This window comes from Liolophura sinensis, chromosome 1 (assembly GCF_032854445.1).
Source record: "Liolophura sinensis isolate JHLJ2023 chromosome 1, CUHK_Ljap_v2, whole genome shotgun sequence".
Classification (NCBI taxonomy): Eukaryota; Metazoa; Mollusca; class Polyplacophora; order Chitonida; family Chitonidae; genus Liolophura; species Liolophura sinensis.
Window position 1 is genome coordinate 54207652 of NC_088295.1, and position 20864 is coordinate 54228515.

At 37.9% G+C, this 20864-nt stretch overlaps 1 protein-coding gene across 1 annotated transcript in view; it reads left to right on the forward strand.

The window, feature by feature from the left end:
• LOC135467392 (dynein axonemal heavy chain 1-like) overlaps window positions 1-20864 on the forward strand; it is a 69697-nt gene that overhangs the window by 37447 nt on the left and 11386 nt on the right. The window contains exons 47-74 of the mRNA XM_064745169.1: window positions 85-245; window positions 637-794; window positions 1516-1689; window positions 2737-3152; window positions 3770-3966; window positions 4473-4608; window positions 5047-5255; window positions 5773-5944; window positions 6410-6601; window positions 7078-7197; window positions 7458-7583; window positions 8192-8341; window positions 8937-9110; window positions 9467-9745; window positions 10313-10444; window positions 10763-11008; window positions 11290-11439; window positions 11794-11954; window positions 12753-12978; window positions 13224-13419; window positions 13914-14065; window positions 15748-15947; window positions 16697-16841; window positions 17473-17631; window positions 17977-18108; window positions 18332-18505; window positions 18905-19087; window positions 19774-19950. Of these exons, the coding sequence (XP_064601239.1) occupies window positions 85-245; window positions 637-794; window positions 1516-1689; window positions 2737-3152; window positions 3770-3966; window positions 4473-4608; window positions 5047-5255; window positions 5773-5944; window positions 6410-6601; window positions 7078-7197; window positions 7458-7583; window positions 8192-8341; window positions 8937-9110; window positions 9467-9745; window positions 10313-10444; window positions 10763-11008; window positions 11290-11439; window positions 11794-11954; window positions 12753-12978; window positions 13224-13419; window positions 13914-14065; window positions 15748-15947; window positions 16697-16841; window positions 17473-17631; window positions 17977-18108; window positions 18332-18505; window positions 18905-19087; window positions 19774-19950 (5097 nt within the window). The remainder of the gene's footprint in view (window positions 1-84; window positions 246-636; window positions 795-1515; window positions 1690-2736; window positions 3153-3769; window positions 3967-4472; window positions 4609-5046; window positions 5256-5772; window positions 5945-6409; window positions 6602-7077; window positions 7198-7457; window positions 7584-8191; window positions 8342-8936; window positions 9111-9466; window positions 9746-10312; window positions 10445-10762; window positions 11009-11289; window positions 11440-11793; window positions 11955-12752; window positions 12979-13223; window positions 13420-13913; window positions 14066-15747; window positions 15948-16696; window positions 16842-17472; window positions 17632-17976; window positions 18109-18331; window positions 18506-18904; window positions 19088-19773; window positions 19951-20864) is intronic.

Consider the following 20864-nt stretch of genomic DNA (forward strand, 5'->3'; position numbering starts at 1 on the left):
TCAAAGAACTGTTTTATGATGGTCATCAATATTTCTCATCTTGTTGTGCTGTTCCCTGACATGATTACTTTTGTTTGCTTTTAGGTACTTTGTGTGGGTCCCACTGGTACAGGCAAAACCCTGACAATTGCTGATAAACTATCAAAGAGCATGCCCAAAGAGTACACCCCAGAGTTCATTGTGTTTTCAGCCAAAACTAGTGCCAATCAAACTCAGGACCTGATTGATGGGAAGTTAGACAAGAGGTGGGTTATATTCTGCTGAATAATTCATCTACTATAATAATTGCCTTCATGAATATTCAAGGCATACCTGATTTCAAAATCATTCACATACCATAACCTACTTGAACACAAAACACAATACAAGCAATTGCAGAACAGGATTAGCTGTTTTTATAAATATGCCATGTTGAAAGCTGTCTTGTTCAATCCTAATTCTGATCACAAAATAATTACATTATTACAATGGCATTACTTTCACTGTCCACAAAACTGTTACTGTAAAAGCAGAAGTAAATGTTCAGCAGGGAATGTTCATTGTTACAGTTGTTTTGTCTTTTACACATCCAGGGAATAAGTGTAGTTGCAAGTAAAGCTATTAGTGTCTGATGACAAAATGGTTTTTTTTTGGTAGACGTAAAGGTGTGTTTGGACCTCCTCTTGGCAAATATCTGGTGTTTTTTGTGGATGATCTGAACATGCCAGCCCTGGAGGTGTATGGAGCCCAGCCTCCCATAGAACTTGTCAGACAGTGGATGGACTTCAAGGGCTGGTATGATCGCAAAGCTATAGGTAAGCAGTTCATCCATCTTTATATATCTTTATATTTTTTGAGCTTCAGCTATGGTCAAATTTGTCTAATTTATAATACACATAATGCACGTCTGTTGTACTTATTTATTTTTAAGAAAGGTTTTGTGAAGTGTTTTTATTTTTGTTGATACATGTATGCATCTGAAGCTTATTAGATTTATTTATTTATTTATTTGATTGGTGTTTTACACCGTACTCAAGAATATTTCACTTATACGACAGCCGCCAGTATTATGGTGGGTGGAAACCAGGCAGAACTTGGGGGAAACCCACGACCATACACAGGTTACTGACAGACCTTCCCACGTACGGCTGGAGGAAAAGCCAGTATGAGCTGGACTTGAACTCACAGCGACCGCATTGGTGAGAGGCTTCTGGGTCACTTAACTGCGTTAGTGCACTAACCGACTGAGCCACGGAGGCCCCCTGAAGCTTATTAGACTGTTGTTAAAAAAGTCAATGTGACTAAATTATACATCTGTTGGATTATATAGTTATGGGAAACTTAGGAAGTGTTATCATTAGCAAAATACTATTTGTGAGAAAACCATTGCTGATTGGCTGTACAGCATATGGTCATTTGATTTTGTTATATCACAAAACTGTTATTCAGTAGTGCATTGCACAGAAAACCCCCATAGTTGCCTTTGAATCGGGACAAGGGTGTGATCATTTCTTTATCCACTTGTATCTGTTACAGGCGAGTTCCGTAACCTGGTAGATGTAAACTTTGTGTGTGCAATGGGTCCCCCGGGGGGAGGGCGAAACCCTGTCACTGCTCGTTTGCTCAGGCACTTCAACTTCCTGGCCTTCACAGACATGGAAAACTCCAGTATGCAGAAGATTTTCTCCACCATTCTCAAATCTTGGATAGGTAAGACAATATTTCATGTTTATTTACTTGTCCACTTATCGCCATGTTATCTTTGCACATTTATACATGTTGTTTGAGTTTTGACTAATCAGTATCTAACAAGATTAAGTTATTAAATGTTTTTACCTTGGCTTTTTGTGGCTTTTACATTACCCTGTAACTAATGTTTAATGGCACAATTCATTTATTTGTACGATACTGACCAATTTCTGTTTGATTTGCATTTTTTTAACACATGACCTGTTATTGTCCTGTCGTATTCGTATTAATGGAAATTCTCTATGCTTACACATTGTCATGCTTTCTTTTTGTTACAATGTTGTACCGTGGACTTTTTGGTTATTGTTGTGCTGGTTGTATTGCTCTGCTCACAGATGAGGTCATCGTATCGAATACTGATGGTGAGGACAACACTTTACCTATTGTATTTGACCTAAAAGTTTCTCCTTCTGCGTTATCATAACGGTTTTATTAATGTTATTGATCAGTTTGTTTGGAACGTAGGATAATACATAAGTTTAAGCACTGAAAATGATTTGCCTGTTTTTGCTGGGGGTGGGGATGGGGGAATTTTTAGGGCAAATACAATATATTAGATATCTCCCCATTGCGTTAATTGTGAAGTGTTAAATTTGAGCCAGTGCTTGCCCCTTCTGGATTTCTGTTGTTGTGCCACCATTGACAGTATATAATCATGATTTTACACTGCTAGCATCCGTGATACTCTATAGTTGGTATGTAGAAAATTGAGAAGGTTTTCTTACACAATACATGATATATCATACTTTTTAATGCATTATGATGAAATGCTGCAAGTACCTGTTTAAAATAAAATTTCAAGCATTATTTTGACTTATTTTGTAGTTTTTTTATCTATGCAGAAGTAAATAAAGTATCTACAAAGTGCACTGTTTTGGTTTTAGTAGTTTTATAAGCACATAAAGTATTATATTGTATTTTGTGACAAATATGAAGATCAAATAACACATTCTCTTGTTTTATCTTACATTTGAACACAGTTGAATTTATTATTTTGTTGAACACAAGATCTGACAGGCAGTGAATTAGCAGCAAACTGTGCCCAGCTGGTGACTACTTGTATCAACGTGTACAATACCATCACCACTCAGTTGCTGCCCACCCCAGCCAAGAGCCACTACACCTTCAACTTGAGAGATCTCTCCAAGGTGTTCCAGGGGATTCTCATGGCCGAGCCCAACAAGATGAAAAGCCTGGCGGACATCCTGAGACTGTGGTACCACGAGAGCTGCCGCGTCTTCCAAGATCGTCTCGTCAACGATGAGGACAGGCTGTGGTTCCAAGAGCTCCTCCAGGAAAAGATGAAAGCTGACTTCAACACTGAGGTGGGGGAGGTGATCCCCTCAGAGCCTCTGCTCTACGGAGACTTCATGTCACCCAGTGTGGACAGCAGGATATATGCTGAGATTACTGACCATCAAAAGGTACACACTTTAAGACTTGCCAGACGCGATGCCCAAGTCAGTTACTGATGAGAATAATGGTGCATTACAGCTATAAGGAGAGGTCTCGCTCAATCACATAATTTGCGGTTAAAATCAAGGTGCTTGACAAATCCGGCAGTTCTTGTTCAAATCCAGATCTAGGCACTTTGTTTGTGGCTTCAAGTCAGGGAATGTCTCAGGAAGATCTACCGATTAAACGGAAGGGATCCACCCAGAACGCTGACCATTGTCAAAAAAAAAAAAAAAAATTCTTGAAGGTGTTGCAATAAGCCTATTAAAGAGACATAATATACCCCTTATAATACAGGACAGCTGACTAGCTAACTAGCTTACATGTGCTTGCTTGGCCTCAAGAACAAGAGAAAGTCTCACTGGTCATTATGGTATTTTCTGCATTTGCGTGATGAAGTATGCAATTCAGTAATGATTAATATTGCATGGTAGTGTACTGTTACAATGTTGATTTAATAATTATGTACTAAAATGAAATACATGTACTGCCCAGTTTCCTCTCACCAAATATCCTAAATATCCTCAAATAAATAAATAAATAGGTACATGTATAGGGGAGAGAATGAAATGCTTGTTGCTTGTAGATGGTGAAGGTGATGGAAGACTGTTTAGAGGATTACAATCAAGTGAACACAGCCCAGATGAAATTGGTGCTCTTCATGGATGCTATCAGACACGTGTGTAGAATCAGTCGTGTGATCCGCCAGCCCCTGGGTAATGCCCTTCTGTTGGGTATGGGAGGTAGTGGCAGGCAATCCCTCACCCGTCTAGCTGCTCACATGTAAGTCTGAACTCTGGTCTCTCTGACACCTACATAACACACGTAACTATACTGTCACAATATAAACTGAATGATCATGTACGTCATTACATAATCCTCCTTTTCTCATTAGCTCATTACATCTCAGTAACAATTTCTTTTCCTATCTCCTAGTCTGCTGGTAACTCCATTGAACATTTAAAGCTGATTTTGTCTGTTTAAGTTAAATAAACAGTATTGAGTGTAAATTTACATCACAAGGATATTGTTGCCAGTCTGTAAGTTTTGAATTCTTTACTAAATTGTAGAAAAGTGTCATGTGTTTTTTTTTTCTTTAATTATTCCAGTAACAAACTAGATCCTCTAGGCATACCAAACCATCATATCAAAGATCGGGACTATTTATGACACAGGGTTGAACAGTGAAAACATTTGAACTTCATGTTTCTGTTATGTTTATGATACTGTTCTGTTTTCAGGTTTCGTATTCCACATTTTTAATGGTTTTTCTTTTTCTTTCCCTGCAGTGCCGAATTTGATTGTTTCCAAATTGAACTGGCCAAAAATTATGGCATGGCTGAATGGAGAGAGGACTTGAAAACCGTGATGATGAAAGCTGGGCTGGAAAATAAACCTGTTGTCTTCCTGTTCAGTGACACTCAGGTAAGAGTACAAGTCAGTAGTGGGGAATCTCGTCCAGAAACTGTGGTAAATTGTTCATTCATACCCTTGCCATGATGTTTTATGGGAATAACTGTGTTGCCATTACACTGGTATAAAGTGTCCTACTCTTTGTCTGAATATAGTGGTAAAATCAGTTAGCCCATACTTAAAAAATTTAGGAAGAAATATTTAAATAGTACTTAAATGTCTGTAATTAGAGGTATGTTTTATGAAAATTCCATCATGTAAATGAGATAATGAAGAATACCTTATTCACACTCATGAATCTGGGCCATAGGTCTTAATATTGCTACATGTAGTACTTGATTTTCAAGTTTCTTTATCTTGTTTTTAATAATTCTGTCAACAAAACAAATACTTTATAATAAGTCTAGAGATTTTTTTTCAGCTTGATAATTCATTGAATCATTTATTTAGATCAAGAGTGAATCGTTCTTGGAGGACATCAACAACATTCTGAATGCTGGTGACGTACCTAATATCTACGGGTTTGATGAGCTTGATCAGATTTACACAGCTCTCAAGCCTGTGGTTCAGGACGTGGGACTCCAGCCTACAAAAACCAACCTGTTCTCACAATACACCAAGAGAGTGCGTAGTAACCTCCACACAGTCATAACTATGAGGTCAGTGACAATAATTCCCTGGATATCACCTAAAATATACCACATGGAAAGGAACGTTCTTGCATGTTGTATAAATTGTGACTGATTTTTTTTATAATTTCGAGAACAAAAATGTCTTTGTTGTGGAGTTTAAAGTATATGTGTACATTTGTCGTGCTCAGGTACCACATAGCAACACTTTTCAGACTTGAAATATATTTAACATACATATGAAAGAGCAAAAGTTTAATTGGAAAAAGAAACAAAGGATACATTAAAGGAACAAACAAGAAAGAAAAAAATTACTGGATAGCCTGCAAGTACATGTAGGGACAACAACTGTGGTGCATGCTGACTTTGTCATTGTTCTTTGGGTGGGGTTCTTGATGGAATTGGAAAATTGCTCATTGTACTCTCATGTTATTCATATCATGTATGTGTATCACACTCATCTGGGATTGTTCTCCTTGTTTTTCTTCATCTTCATCTTCATCTCTTCATCTCTTCATCTCACCCTTCATCTCTCCCTTCCATTCAGCCCCATTGGAGAGGTGTTCCGTGCCCGGCTGCGTCAGTTTCCTGCGCTGGTTAACTGCTGTACCATTGACTGGTTCAGTGAGTGGCCAGATGATGCCTTGAGGTCAGTGGCTTTGCGCTTCCTAGCTGACATTGTGGAGCTGGATGGAGAAGACAAGATTCTGGAGGGACTTGTAAGTATAGTGAAGCTTGAAGCAAATAAGGCTGTCCACAAAGCGTGGGGAGCAAGTCTGAGATGGTTGGTTTTAATTATTTCAGAATTTGACACTGATACCACAAATTCATCTGAAGGTGTCTGTTGTTCCTTCAGTTGCGCATTTGCTGTGGGTTCAGTTGCACATTTGATGTGCATTGGTTTGCCAGGAGAAACTAAAAAACTAGCGGTATGATCCTTGAGTATATTTCAACACTCAAAGTGATAGTAGTACCCATGCATGTTTTCAATTTCTAATTGCAATCTGATTGACTGAAAATTGCCATTTGGTGGTTTGAGACCTGGTTAAGTACTTGCTTGATTTTCAGCATTTGTATCTCTTCTATACTATTTAAAAACAACATGTCATTACAATTATGAAAGGCCGTTATGAATAACTGTAGAGGTATTGTAAAAATGTTGGATGTGTGTGTTTGATTGACAGGTGGGCATGTGTCAAGAGATCCATCAGTCTGTCATCAAGAATTCCGCCCGCTTCCTTAGTGAACTCTCCAGACATAACTATGTCACACCCACAAGCTACCTGGAGCTTCTCGGCATATTCTCCAAACTGATTGGAATGAAAAAGAATGAACTGAACACGGCCAGAAACAGAACCAAGACTGGCTTGGACAAAGCAAGTTTTAATACACACCATTAATTAAGTCTTACCTGTATCTGCATGTAACTGTGGGGAAAACAATGTTACAGTTTATTGTTAATTTTGTTGTATGCAGACAACATGTAGCTATTCCAGTGTTAATTTGTTTTACATGAAACTTTTTCAGATGGGATGGGTAGCTTCAGCCATGACAGGGTTGTTAAGAAATATCAGACAATGCTGAGTGTAATACTATAAGAAGTTGCTTGTTTATAATCTTACTATAAGATTAATTGTTTAGAGAATTCATACATAGCCTGGATATCAGAAAGCCTGATCAATCCCATTTTACTTATCAGATTGATCAACTCGCATGAGATTAAAACAAATGACTTGTACACTAGCTGATTGCACCACATGTAATAATACATCTCTCTGACTGTTCAGTCAGTAGGTGATGTTTGAACTGTAAAATTAGCTTACCAAAGAATGTGTTTTCTTTGTTGTGACAGTTGTTAACAACAGCAGATGAAGTGGCCAAACTGCAAGAGGAGTTAGAGACCATGAGGCCACTGCTGGAGGAGGCCGTGAAGGAGTCTGTGGCCACCATGGAACAAATAGCCAAGGATACGGTAATTAGACATCATCAGCAAAACACTTTCCCAAGGATATGTACTTTTGATGTTAACAGTAGTTTTAATTTTCAAAATACTGACAGGCCATGATAATTTTCATTAATATATCGACCCAACTGTGTTATAATGCTGTAATTTGTCCTGCTGTAAATCAGTAGCATCATGGCACAAAGGGATGTTTAACTTAGATGAACTATGATCACTTTTGACACGACTTCCTTGTGACAGGTTTTTATGATCTTTTTCCTTTCTTGCAGACCATAGCTGAAGAGACGAAAGCTGTGGTACAGAAAGAGGAAACACAAGCAACTGCCAAAGCAAAGGAAACCCAGGCAATAGCTGATGATGCTCAGAGAGACTTGAATGAAGCCCTGCCAGCTCTGGTATACCCTGACTTATAATATTCTGTGTATTTTTATCACTATAGTTACTTGTGTAAATTTAAACCAGGTCTTGGACAGGGAATTTGCACGTTTCCTCATTCTTACCGTTTGTTGAACACTACTTTTCTCACGTTAATATGATGTGCACATCAGTTTGCAATGACAGGTTTGTCATTACCTTGCCAATGGTCAGTGGTTTACCCTGAGCAAAAATTTCTTGATAATGGTGTTAATAACAACATTCAAATAAGTGCCAGCTGTGAACTAAATGCAAGGGTTCGCATGTCTCATCATAATTCTGTCATCATGAATGATTATTGTAAAACAATCCTGTTTGTAAGCACTTTTTCTCATTTTCCCTGGAATTTGACAGACTTGACACTTGAGACATGTAATGCATGTCAGTGAGATTCTCTGATTTTTTTTTCTCATGTTTGATGTGTATCAGGCTGGACTGTATTGACAACTTTATGGAACTTAATGTGTTGACTACTGAAGATCACATTTACATGTCTTGATAGCTTCTTTACATGTGTATCTCCATCGTTTTCTCACAACCAGTGAGTTTGTACCCAGGTTTCTCATACCCCTTGTTCATCCTTTATCAGGATGCAGCCCTTGCCAGTCTGAAATCCTTAAACAAAAATGATGTAGTAGAGGTGCGTGCCATGATGAGGCCTCCTGATGGTGTACGGCTGGTCATTGAGTCTGTCTGCATCATGAGAAACGTCAAACCAAAGAAAGTTGCTGGAGAAAAGGTACAGTTACATGTACATAGATACTTGTATAATCAGTTTCGTGGCCAAGTGGGTAGTGAGTGCGCTGCAGCCAAGCAGTCGCTGTGATTTAGAGTCCGGCTCATGCTGGCTTCCTGTCCGGTTATTTGTGGATAGATCTGCCAGCAACCTGCAGATGATCATTGGTTTCCCCTGGGCTCTCTCGGTTTCTTCTGAGTGTAATCCTGGCTACAGTTGTGTAAGTGAAATATTCTTGAGTATGGCATAAAACACAAATTAAATAAATACTTCAACAAATCTTAAAGCTGCTATGAGTAAAAAAATTGTGAGAGCTTCAATGTATGTCATTTGGAGGGAAACCCAGGTTGATATAGTCCTACATGTGTATAGTAACAAATGAAGATCTAATTTTGTTTTTACGTAGTGAGCAATTTGAAGTTAGGAGTCATTGACAGCATTCTTTGTACAATATTTGTGTTTTGTATGATTCTGAAATGAGTAATATTTTTATAACCTAATTGCTTTTGTTCACTTGGGTCAAAGAATTAATATAGCTAAATATGATTTTAACATTATGTATTTTGGATGAGATTTTGTGATATTTTTTTTCTTGTAGCCTGGTCAAAAAGTAGATGACTATTGGGAGCCAGGGAAGGCTTTGCTGCAAGATCCTACCAAATTTTTGGAGAGTCTGTTTAAGTATGATAAAGACAACATACCAGATGATGTTATCAAGAAGATTCAACCTTACATTGATGACGAGGCTTTCCAGCCAGCAGCTATTGCAAAGGTAAGTCTGATATTCATAATGATTGCCATACATCTGCACCTTTGGGAACAGGACATGCTCCAGTTAAACGCTGGAAATGTGTTTGTGATCTAACAATTTCGTATATGAACAGGGTATTCAATCACTTATTCTCTTGTAAGAAATGAAGTACTTGTTTCATCATTTACTGTTTCTTTCAGTGTACAACCATACAGTTACATTTTATTTTTGTGTCAAAAGATGTTTCATTTACTGTGCTCAGCTGTGGTTGTATTTGAGAGCTAAAGTGAATTCCCTCTTGATTCCTGCATCTGCAGCTTCCCCGTTGCAGCAAAATGATTGCTTTCTATTATTTTTGTGTTTTCTTTTTCTCACAGGTCTCTAAAGCTTGCACCTCTATCTGCCAGTGGGCACGAGCCATGCACAAGTATCACTTTGTTGCTAAAGGTGTGGCTCCAAAGAGAGAGAAGCTAAGGATTGCCCAGCTGGATCTTGAAGAGACGCAGCGAATCCTGGATGCTGCTAAGGCCAGGCTGCAGGAGGTGGAAGAAGGCATTGCTACGCTGGAGGCCAAGTATGAGGATTGTGTGAACAAGAAGGATGAGCTGGAGAGGAAATGTGCAGAGTGCGAGGGTAGACTGGTCCGAGCTGATAAGGTAACTGCTGTTACAAAGGAAACACTGATGTGACAATTCTAATGGCACTAATTCATTAGGTGCAATACAAATTACTTTTGATATTGATAAGTTCTTTGATTATTTGTGACAGTGTTTTGAGGTGGATTCTATAACCAAAAATTAAGTTATTATCCATAAGCAATTGTTTTAATTTATTTGATCACCAACCAATTTCTAAATCCCACGCAAAGATGTTACACAAATTTGAATACATTTACCTATACACAAACTCTATAACAGCTATGAAGGCTCTAAATATTAACTCAACCTATTACATTGTTGAAAATAATTTCATTCAAAAAATCTTGAATATTTCAGTGAACTTCTTTCTCCAAACTAAACTGAAATTTTCATTCCTATCAAAGTTTGGTCCTGTGTGAAATGCATATGACACACTTTAAAACTTCAGAGTTTAATCATTTCCATTTCAATTTTGTTTACATGTCTTTGCTTAAGACATGATAGTGAAGTATTATTTCAGTTGAGTATTTTAATTGTGCTCAGGTGTCATCAAATCACTCTTCCACCTGTTCAATTGTGTTTTAGCTCATAGGTGGGCTAGCGGACGAGAAAGAAAGATGGAAGGAATCTGTGGACCACCTAAACAAAGTTATCGGGAACATTGTGGGAGATGTGTTAGTGTCTTCAGGCTTTGTTGCCTACCTCGGACCTTTCACTGTAAGTTGTCTTACATTTCATAGTAATAAACAATCTTAACAAATAGTTACCTTCTTGCTTTGCTCAAGGGATTGTGTATGCATTAAAATATGGAATTTAAAGTTGAAACAAGGCTCTGTCTACTTTGCTTTTCAATTGATTTCCAACAAGATGTGATTTGATGTATTGTTTGATATATGGGTTATTTGAAACTTAGGTGGAGATGCTGAGAAGTTCATCATTTGATATCATTGTATTCAAGATTTGATTTTCTTAACGCTTGTGATGCTTTTCTTTAATTCTTTGAGTAAATGACATGTTTTTGTTGGATCCATGCAGGGTGAATATCGTAATGACATGTTGACTGAATGGGTCAAAAAGCTGGACGTGTACAGTGTGCCACGGACAGAGGAACCCTCCCTGATTGGCACCCTGAGTGACCCAGTGAAGATCCGCAGCTGGCAGATTGCTGGCCTCCCCAAAGATAACCTTTCTGTGGAGAATGGTGTCATTGTCCAGTACTCCCGTCGCTGGCCCCTCTTTATCGATCCCCAGGGACAGGCCAACAAATGGGTGAAGAGCATGGTCAGTACCATCATCATCGTCACTCTCTTTTTTAGCTTGAAGTAAATTCATGTGGGCTTGTGAAAATAATGGATAGACTATGTTTTCACAGCCTGTATCAGCACTGAAATTCACAATCAAAACACTTGTGCTATATGCAAATTTACAGATAGCTGTGTACAAGTTGCCCTGTCTTTAGCTTTTCCACTTAAAAGACTGCAGATGCTACGAATGCAAGATTGTTTGCGTGAATTCCTTTTGATTATTTTCTGTCATCATTTTATTTTTATTTCTGTTAACAGGAACGTGACACTGGGATTGATGTTATCAAACTGTCTGACAAAGACTTCTTAAGAAGTCTGGAGAATGCTGTAAGGTTTGGAAAGCCTTGTCTACTGGAGAACGTGGGTGTTGAACTGGATCCAGCCCTGGAGCCTATCCTCCTCAGACAGGTATACACGAGAACTGGCATCCGCAGGCACAACAAGAGGAATTTCATGAATAAATCTACCTGTCATAAATTGTCATCGAAAGTCTTGAATTTTGAAAACTGTGGAATTTAAAGGGCACATACATTGGGATTTATCCTTCATGAGAACTGTCTCACCAAAAGTGGAAATTCTCAACATTTTTTGCATACTGCTTTTTTGCACAAAAATCCAGTTATTGTGCATCTTTGTTAGTGGTACAGATATCATCAGCTTGATGGACAAGACATTTTGTTTTATAATGCGTAGTTCATGTGCAACTTAAAGTGGTATTGGGTGGACTATTTCTGTATGTGTCTGTCCTCGTTTATTTCACAGACATTCAAGCAGCAAGGCAGTCTGGTGATCAAACTTGGGGATGCTGTGATTCCCTACCATGATGACTTCAAGTTTTACATCACCACAAAGCTGCCCAATCCACACTATACACCAGAGGTCTCTACCAAAGTCACCCTGGTGAACTTTACATTGTCACCCAGGTGAGTTGTTCCCCCTGAATAACAACTTTGAGATTCGGACAAACTGAAGGAATTTTCAGCATGATGAGGAAATAATAATAGTATAATGATGGAATAATGATGGTGATACTGCAGTGTTCAGTGATAAAGAGAAAAGTCTGAATGCCATTGAATATAGCTTGATATAGTACTCAAAGAAATGACTGGCATGTTTCTAATCCATGTTTCCTGTATATTATAGAATTCAATATGTCTTGCTTGTTTTTTTCTCGTGGTTTCACAGTAGTGTAGTGTATAAAGGGAAATAAGAACCTGTGATCAGTACTCAGGGAGAAGAATCCACAGCTCCGAAATTTACTATGTTGAGCTTCAGTTTACATTAAACTGTGGAATTTCGAGAAGTGTTGATACCTCAGTGTCATCTGGTGTTGTGATCAAAGCTTCTGTCTTTATTCAGGACAGTCAGGCCTGCAAAAAATTGTATAGTTTTACAGCGTAGCAGGCAGAAGGAATGCTGGTTGTCTTGGTTTTAGTATACTTTTTGGAGTGTCTGTCATGTCGGGTGAGGTCAACAGATTGCTTTTCTGGGGTAGCATTAATGACAAGTTGACAAGGAGACACTGTTATTTAGAATAAATATTATTACAGAAGGATATTAACAAAGTTCAGATTAGTCTGTGTCCTATTAAGTAGAGGTTTAAAATTTAAATTCAAAAGGAAATATAAAATTTATTCCATGGACTATAGTTCAGAAAGGCTTTGCAAGAAGCAATATTCCTGTACTGGTAAGCTTGAGGCATTTGCTTTGTTGCACTACAGCGGTCTTGAGGATCAGATGTTGGCCATTGTGGTGGCAGAAGAGAGGCCAGACTTGGAGGAGGCTAAGAACCAGCTGATTGTGAGCAATGCTAAGATGAAGCAGGAGCTGAAGGAGATTGAGGACCGTATCCTGTACAGACTGAGCGCTTCTGAGGGCAGCCCTGTGGATGATGTTGACCTCATCCAAACCCTGGAGGCCTCCAAACTCAAATCACAGGAAATCCAGGTACTCCACTCTGATATGTTCAGTAGTTCTCTACGTGTATGTACTAGCTTGATTGGTGTTTAAGGCCTTACTCAAGAATTGTTCACATACATGTCTGTGCTGAGATTTATGTGTGGAGGATTCCAAACTAAAGCAAAACTTTACAGAAAAGAACAAACACAAGCAAGAAAGAGTGTGAAAATTAAAACACTTGACTGCCAGAGAACCAAACAGAAATCACTTATTGGTTTTGTGCTGTGTTTCAGGCCAAGGTACAGGTGGCTGAGCAGACAGAGGTGGACATTGACAAGACTCGCAGTCAGTACATACCAGTGGCTGTCAACACGCAGATCCTGTTCTTCTGTGTGGCTGACATGGCTAGCATTGACCCCATGTACCAGTACTCCTTGGAGTGGTTCATCAACATCTTCCTTGCTGGTATTGCCAATGCTGAGAGAGCAGGTAAGTTGATTAAATAATGTTGAGCTATAGTTTGCACAGTAATATATCTTATTAGCTGCATGATCCTCACTGGATCATATAATATTTACAGCTGTATAAAGCTTGGTTTTGTCAACATTGAACTACTGTATCTAAATTGTAAAATGTGTTTGAAGACAGTATGATACCCAAATCTTTACTCACTGAGAAAATCAAATTGTTCTGTTCATTGAAACTTAACTGTAATCCTTACCATTTTGGCGAATTGTTCACTGCCATGTAGCTGAAAAGTAGAGGAAAGTAACTTTAAAAACAATCCATTCATTTCTTTTTTATTTTTATCGCTAATTTGAACAGTTTGAAATTTTGGGGGGGCAATCGAATATTTCTGTAATATTTCTATGACCTGTAATCAGTCATGACTAATAAAAATTGCTATAATTCTTCCAAGTTATGCCACAGTATTCATATGTCTGATATGTATGTAATGTTATAATTTATATCTTATTTTTCAGACAATATTCCCCAGAGAATAAAGAATATCAACAATTACTTCACGTTCAGCTTGTACTGTAATGTGTGTCGCAGTTTGTTTGAGAAACACAAGCTTTTGTTTGCCTTCCTGCTCTGCGCCAGAATCAAGATGGACAAGGGAACCATTGACATGGTGAGACTTTCACACAACATCCACTTAGCTTTAACCAATGTTATACATATGTTATTTTATTAAGCACTTTTAGCACTCTATTTGGATCATATTCTGGAATGAAGATTATTTTGCGAGCGTAATTGTATGGTTCACAGGCAGAAGTAAAACTTCCGTTGACATCCTGTAAATATAGACCAACTTTATGTACAATTTATGCAGATGAAGGGCTTGAATATAAGAACCTAAATTTTCTTTGGATGTTGACTGAATTGTGAGCTAAAACCATAAGCAAAGTGGTGTGCTGTGGAAACCAATCTTACAATGTGCACATTTTGAGATGCGACATTACACAACAGAGTGCCCCCCCCCCCTTCCTCCCTAGCAACATAGAGTTGTTGGCTTCAGGGGGTCAATCTGCTAATTTTCACACAGGATGGACAATAGAAAACTAACTGAGTAAGATTAATTGAGTTTAGTTTTTTTAACTATTTTTTGGGCTGAATACGGGGGTCAGATATTTGAAAATGCCAACAAAATAATACAAACAATTATATCCATTAATTAAAAATGGGATAGTAGCCATGCTGTGACATCAAGTGGCAACATCATTTTGAAATTGCTGTAAAAATCATCATAATTTGCTGCTAAAAATAATTCCAGTATTGATCACATATTACAGGTGGTAGTATTAATGAACTGAAATCTTTGCCCGGCTGACAGGATTTAAGAATAGAAAGCAGGGTGGGCCAGCTAAATGTTAACAGCATGGAGGAAAAATTTATTTATTTATTTATTTATTTATTTATTTGATTGGTGTTTTACACCGAACTCAAGAATATTTCACTTATACGACGGCGACCAGCATTAGGGTGGGTGAAAACTGGGCTGAGCCCGGGGGAAACCCACAACCATCCTCAGGTTGCTGGCAGACTTCTCACTTATGGCCAGAGAGGAAGCCAGCATGATGAGCTGGACTTGAACTCACCGCGACAACATTGGTGAGAGACTCCCTGGGTCATTATGCTGCGCCAGTGCGCTAACCAAGTGAGCCACGGAGGCGCTTTGGAGGAAAAATTAACCTTTAAATATATGTATACTAAATATGATGATAGAGCTTAGTATTTGTAAAAGGTGTTTATAGTAGTTCATTTGTCTTTAGTTTGATCTTCACTGTACTGGTAAGGTGAAAGAAAAGTAGATACAAACACGTGCTGGGCTTCCAATAAATGTTGCTTTGATGCCGTTTCTCGTCTGTGGACCAATCAGTGAGCTTCTAACAAATTGTGAATGAATGACTAGGGTTGGTGCACTGATTGTTGATTAAAATTATTCATTAAAGGTGTGAAAACAAGTTACACCTATTACTGCTTACAGTAGGTGCGAAAGTAATCTTACATAGTCATAATCCATCCCTTATTGTTTTAATCTTTGATCTAGATTACGGAGATTAGCGAAACCACAGGAAATAAAAGAGGATTAAAACCATCCTTGATAATACCTGTTTGTCATACTTGAGTAATTTCGGCCATATCATAACTAGAAAAATTAAACAGCTTTAAGATTTTTGCCCCTAACCCATTTTTGAAGTATATCTGTGAAAATAAATTCCAGCGAATAATAAGTAATTTACAGTAAAATGACATTGAGGGAAATTTTAAGTTTTGAATCCGTGTTACTGAGCACTTCTTACTTTTTTACAGGATGAGTGGCGTCATTTATTAGCTGGAGGAACAAATCGCCCCAAAGACTTGCCAAACCCGACACCTGAATGGCTCTCTCAGAAGTCCTGGATTGAATTCCTGACCTTGGCATCTCTGCCAAAGTTTGCCAGCTTTGCGGAGGAGTTTTCAGACCTGGCCGATGGTTTTAAACAGATCTTTGACAGTGCTGAACCCCAGAGGTAATATAAAGCATTTGGCTGAGTTCTGCACTACCAATTTCATTGATGTAACTATTCAGTACGACGCTCCAGAAGATGGAGATCACATGACCGCTCTACATGGGCCACCCCATGTTAGAGCATAGGGGAAAAGGCCCATATTTGCCACTTAGGTAAACTCTGTAGAAATACTCAAACTAACTGAAAAGGTGAAAATTATACAAATCCAAAAAGTACACTGTTGCAGGGATTCAACATTTAGGACATTTTTCCTTGATATAACATTAGGGGATTGACTTTTCAACCACACTGCGCATTTCTAAGGAGATCAGGTGGTCAGTCTTACAGAATGTTGGCTTGCACTTTAAATAAGGCTGGAAGACTTACAGGTTTTATATAGGATATTATTAATATTCTTATATCCTATGCCAAATTGTTGTATAGTCATTGGTGTCATATAGTCAAAAGGAAAAAAATCAATTTTTTGCTTAACTTTTGTTTTACTTGAAATGAAGGAAAACCCAGGCTTAAAGGTAAAGGGTGTAAGGGGGAACAACTCTGGGGTTGGCCGAATTGTAATATATTGTGAAGAGTTGTCCCACCTAGTCCCCATAGAGTATTGTTACAAGTGTATTGTATACTGTTAATAAATGAAAGATGTATCATCAACTTACTTTATCTTTGATTTAATTGTATCTGTAGAATTGGTTTGACAAGATAAATTCAGAATTGTTGCAATATCCAGTTAACTTGTGAAAATGTATTAACAGGGAGGATCTACCAGGTAAATGGAAGGAGGAGTTAGACACCTTCCAGAAGCTGTTGGTGATTAAGGCACTCCGTCCAGACAAACTGACAAATGCCTTCCAGGAGTATGTCTCTGAGAACCTGGGGCAAAGGTTCATTGAACCTCAGGTTTGTGGCCTTTATCTTTGAACCAATGTATTGCATTGTCCACTTCTCTCCCGCTTATGTATAGCACTAAATAAATTTGATTTTTATAAGACTAAAATATGAAAAGTTTTGTATTAGAACTAAAATAGATCAATCAAATATTATATTTTTGATCGCCAAAAAGTGAGTGCAGTGTTAATACTAATTGGGGGGAAGGGTGTGTGACTTCAGAATGATGGGAAATCTGTTTCAGCCATGTACAGCTACACTTATAATGGAAAGAAATGAAACTGAAAGGTGCTGATGTAAAGATTTGCAACATATGCACAGTAACTTTATTTTAGCACATATTTGGACTTAAGCAATGTTTTTCAACGTATTTCCATGTTTTATTGCATGGGGTGAATCTTTGTGTAATCCTCCAACTGGGTAACCCCACCTGCCTTTCAGCACTCTAAAATCCTTGACCACAGAACCAGGAGTCTCTGGAGGCTTCTTTTAATTTCATCCCATCATCTTCCAGAATTCATGGAGCCAGGTTGATAAGAGGCTGTAGATGACACTTGTGCAGCCTTAAAACTGAAACAGTTAAATAAATATCTAAATCAGTTGACAAATTTAGGTTGAGTGTTGGATTATGATTTGTTGACAGACAGCAGACCTGCATGTGGTGTACAAAGAGTCCTCCCCCACCACCCCGCTCATCTTTGTCCTGTCTGTGGGTACTGACCCTGCTGCTGACCTCTACAAGTTTGCTGAGGAGATGAGATTTGCCAAGAAACTATCTGCCATCTCACTTGGACAAGGACAGGTAGATAGATATGGAATACAGCGTTTGACTTAACCTAAAAAAATCAACTTTTTTGAAGTATGAAATAGATAAAACTTAAATTTTGACCTAAATAATCATGTTAATATAACCAAAAATTAAAATATGAATATTACTCACATAACCAGACTAAATCTGTAACCCTTGATAATGTCAAAATGCTTATTTATGTACATACTGTTTTAACAGCTCTTTTTAGGGTTTACCCAAAATATCAGAAAGCTGCAGGTTGAAATAAATATGTCTGTTCTGAGCAGCTGTTTTCTCTCCTAGTAAAGCCTGTTGCAAATTGCCCAAATTATTGATAGTAATGACCTGTGCCCTCAGGGTCCTCGTGCTGAGGCTATGATGAGAAGTGCCATGGAGAGAGGCAAGTGGGTTTTCTTCCAGAATTGTCACCTGGCCCCCAGTTGGATGCCTTCCCTTGAGAGACTCGTCGAACAGATTGACCCAGACAAGGTAAGCAAAATTGGCCGACAAGATTTCAAATCATCACAGATTTCAAGTTGCTGTGTGTAATATGTGGTGTGTAGCAGAAAGGTCTAAACTGAGTTCTTTTTTGAAGAAGATTTCTTCAAATCTAAATCACTATTTTAATTCACTTGTTTGTGATGATGTTAGTAAAACAATAATCACCCATCCAGTTACTATATTCATACATATTGCCACATTGTGTTCTTAGGTTCACAGGGATTTCCGGTTGTGGTTGACTAGTATGCCCAGCGGAAAGTTCCCAGTGTTCATTCTTCAGAATGGTTCAAAGATGACAGTTGAACCTCCGAGAGGAATCAAAGCCAATCTTTTAAAGTCTTATACCAGCCTGAATGATGACTTCCTCAACTCCTGTGGAGAAAAGGTTAGGAGATTCAAATACAATGTCACATGTGAATATCCAGTGTTATTTATGAGTATCCAGATACGGTATTATTTATGAGTAAGCAGGCACACTGTTACTTATGGGTGTCCAGATACAGTGTTATTTATATAATTCCTACGCATTTCTGATGTTTTGCTCAAATTTTCAAAGCAATTCATATTTTTATCTGCATAACATTTAAGTTGGTTGATTATATCATTTGCAGTAGTCATTAAAACCTGGTATAATGTATCAGCTGGCTTACAGTGTTAAAAGTGATTATTACTGTGACCTTATGGCATTGCAAGTTTGAGGTGTACGTTTTAGAAAAAAGTGAAATATTAAAAAAAAAGTGAAGGCATTACCTCTAATATTCTCTATATGATTGTTGCATTTCAGACGGTTGATTTCAAGTATCTGTTGTTGTCTCTCTGCCTTTTCCATGGCACTGCTCTGGAGAGGAGAAAGTTTGGACCCCTGGGATTTAACATCCCATATGAGTTTACTGATGGAGATTTGAGAATCTGTATCAGTCAGCTGAAGATGTTCTTGTTGGAGTATGACAAGGAAACACCATTCAAGGTACAACCTGTTATGAGGTACATGAGGTATCTTTGCAGCTGACAACAGTTTGCTCTGGGCAACAGGATCAATTTACCCATTAGCAAACTGATTTACTGCCAGAATTGTCTCCCTTTGCCAACAAAAAAAAAGTGATAATAATAATAATAATAATAAATTCATTGGGAAAAGTCACTAAGTGAGCCATTACTGTTGATATAGTGATATCTATATTTCAGACATAAGCTGTCCATAGTTGTAAATAAAAAATAATAAAAGTAGCATTACATGAAGGTAAATAACATGCATAGCAATTTCTGTTTAAAATAGAATGTTAAGTAGTAAAGTAAACCAATGTCATTGTGAAGGCATGCAAAAACAGATGTGTATTTTGCTTGGCCTTCATGTTTTTGATTATGTTGCATCAGTAAATAAAAAGAAAATGAAAATGAGTAGAAAACAGATGTTGAATAGATTAAGAACATAATCCAGAAGTTTAGTCTAATCCAGTTTGATTACTTCTCCATGTGCCACCTCATCATAATTAAGATTGGCAGTTTCATCTTCCTGTGCTGAAAAGCGATGACATCTCGCCACAAAAAGGTGTCGTTCTGTCGTAGTGATGAAATCTTGAAATGTGCATGTGACCAGTGCAGATTAATAAATAAACAACAAAGAAGTTGATAACAATTTTGTCTTATTGGCAGGTGCTGACCTACACGGCTGGTCACATCAACTATGGAGGCCGTGTGACGGATGACTGGGACAGACGTTGTCTGATGAATATCCTGGATGATTTTTACTCACCTGAAGTTATGAGTGAAAATCACTCATACTCAGAGTCCGGCATTTACAGACAAATCAATCCCTCTATGGACCATAATGTAATTGTGTGATGCTTCTTGGCAAGACTTGTATGCTAGTACTGTAGCTTCTTTATAACAAAAGCAGCTAATCCTTTAGGATCTGGTAGTTTGTAGTCTTGTAGATGTATCACAATTATTTTATGGGACAGTAGGGTTGACACCACTTGTTTGACAACTTGTGTGTGTATGTGTGTGTGTGTGTGTTGTATGTCTGGTGAATCTGTCCATACTGTATCTGTCATCTGATTAATATCTAACAAATATATACATCATGACTTTTTGATGCTATTTAACATTGCAAGCCTCTGGTATAATGTACAACCTCCTGCTAACAAGTAGAAGCACCACTTTCTCTCTTATGACAAAGTTGCTGTTGATCAGAAAAAAAAAATTCATTTTTCAAACTAACAAAAACAAATTTCACCATCCATTCATGTTGGTTCAAAAGGTGAAGAAAACTCTGACTAGAATTGTGTGACATTAAACTGCTGTGAGCGTTGCGTTTCAAAATGATGACCACTATACGAGAATTATCAGAATACAGTTAGAACAAATAACCTAACAGCTTTGAAATTGTATAGCTTAGTTATACAATCATGAACATACATAAATAATTTACACAATGCACACCTGTATATTTCACCTTATTCCATCGTTCCTACTTAACCTTAATGTGAGTATACATGTATCCAGTTAACTGCACTATTGATGTATTTCACTAACTGTTTACAATACAGTTCTGTCCCACAAAAATCTAGCTGTGACCAGACACAGTTTGCCTGTTTAGCACATATAGATCTTGACTCACATCTTGATATTCTAGGGTGATATTGACATACCTTAATCTACAGTCACACAACGTTAATTGATCCATCTTTCAATCCACAAACACCTTGAAATGTTGGCAGATTGATGTCAGATAACTCGCTCTA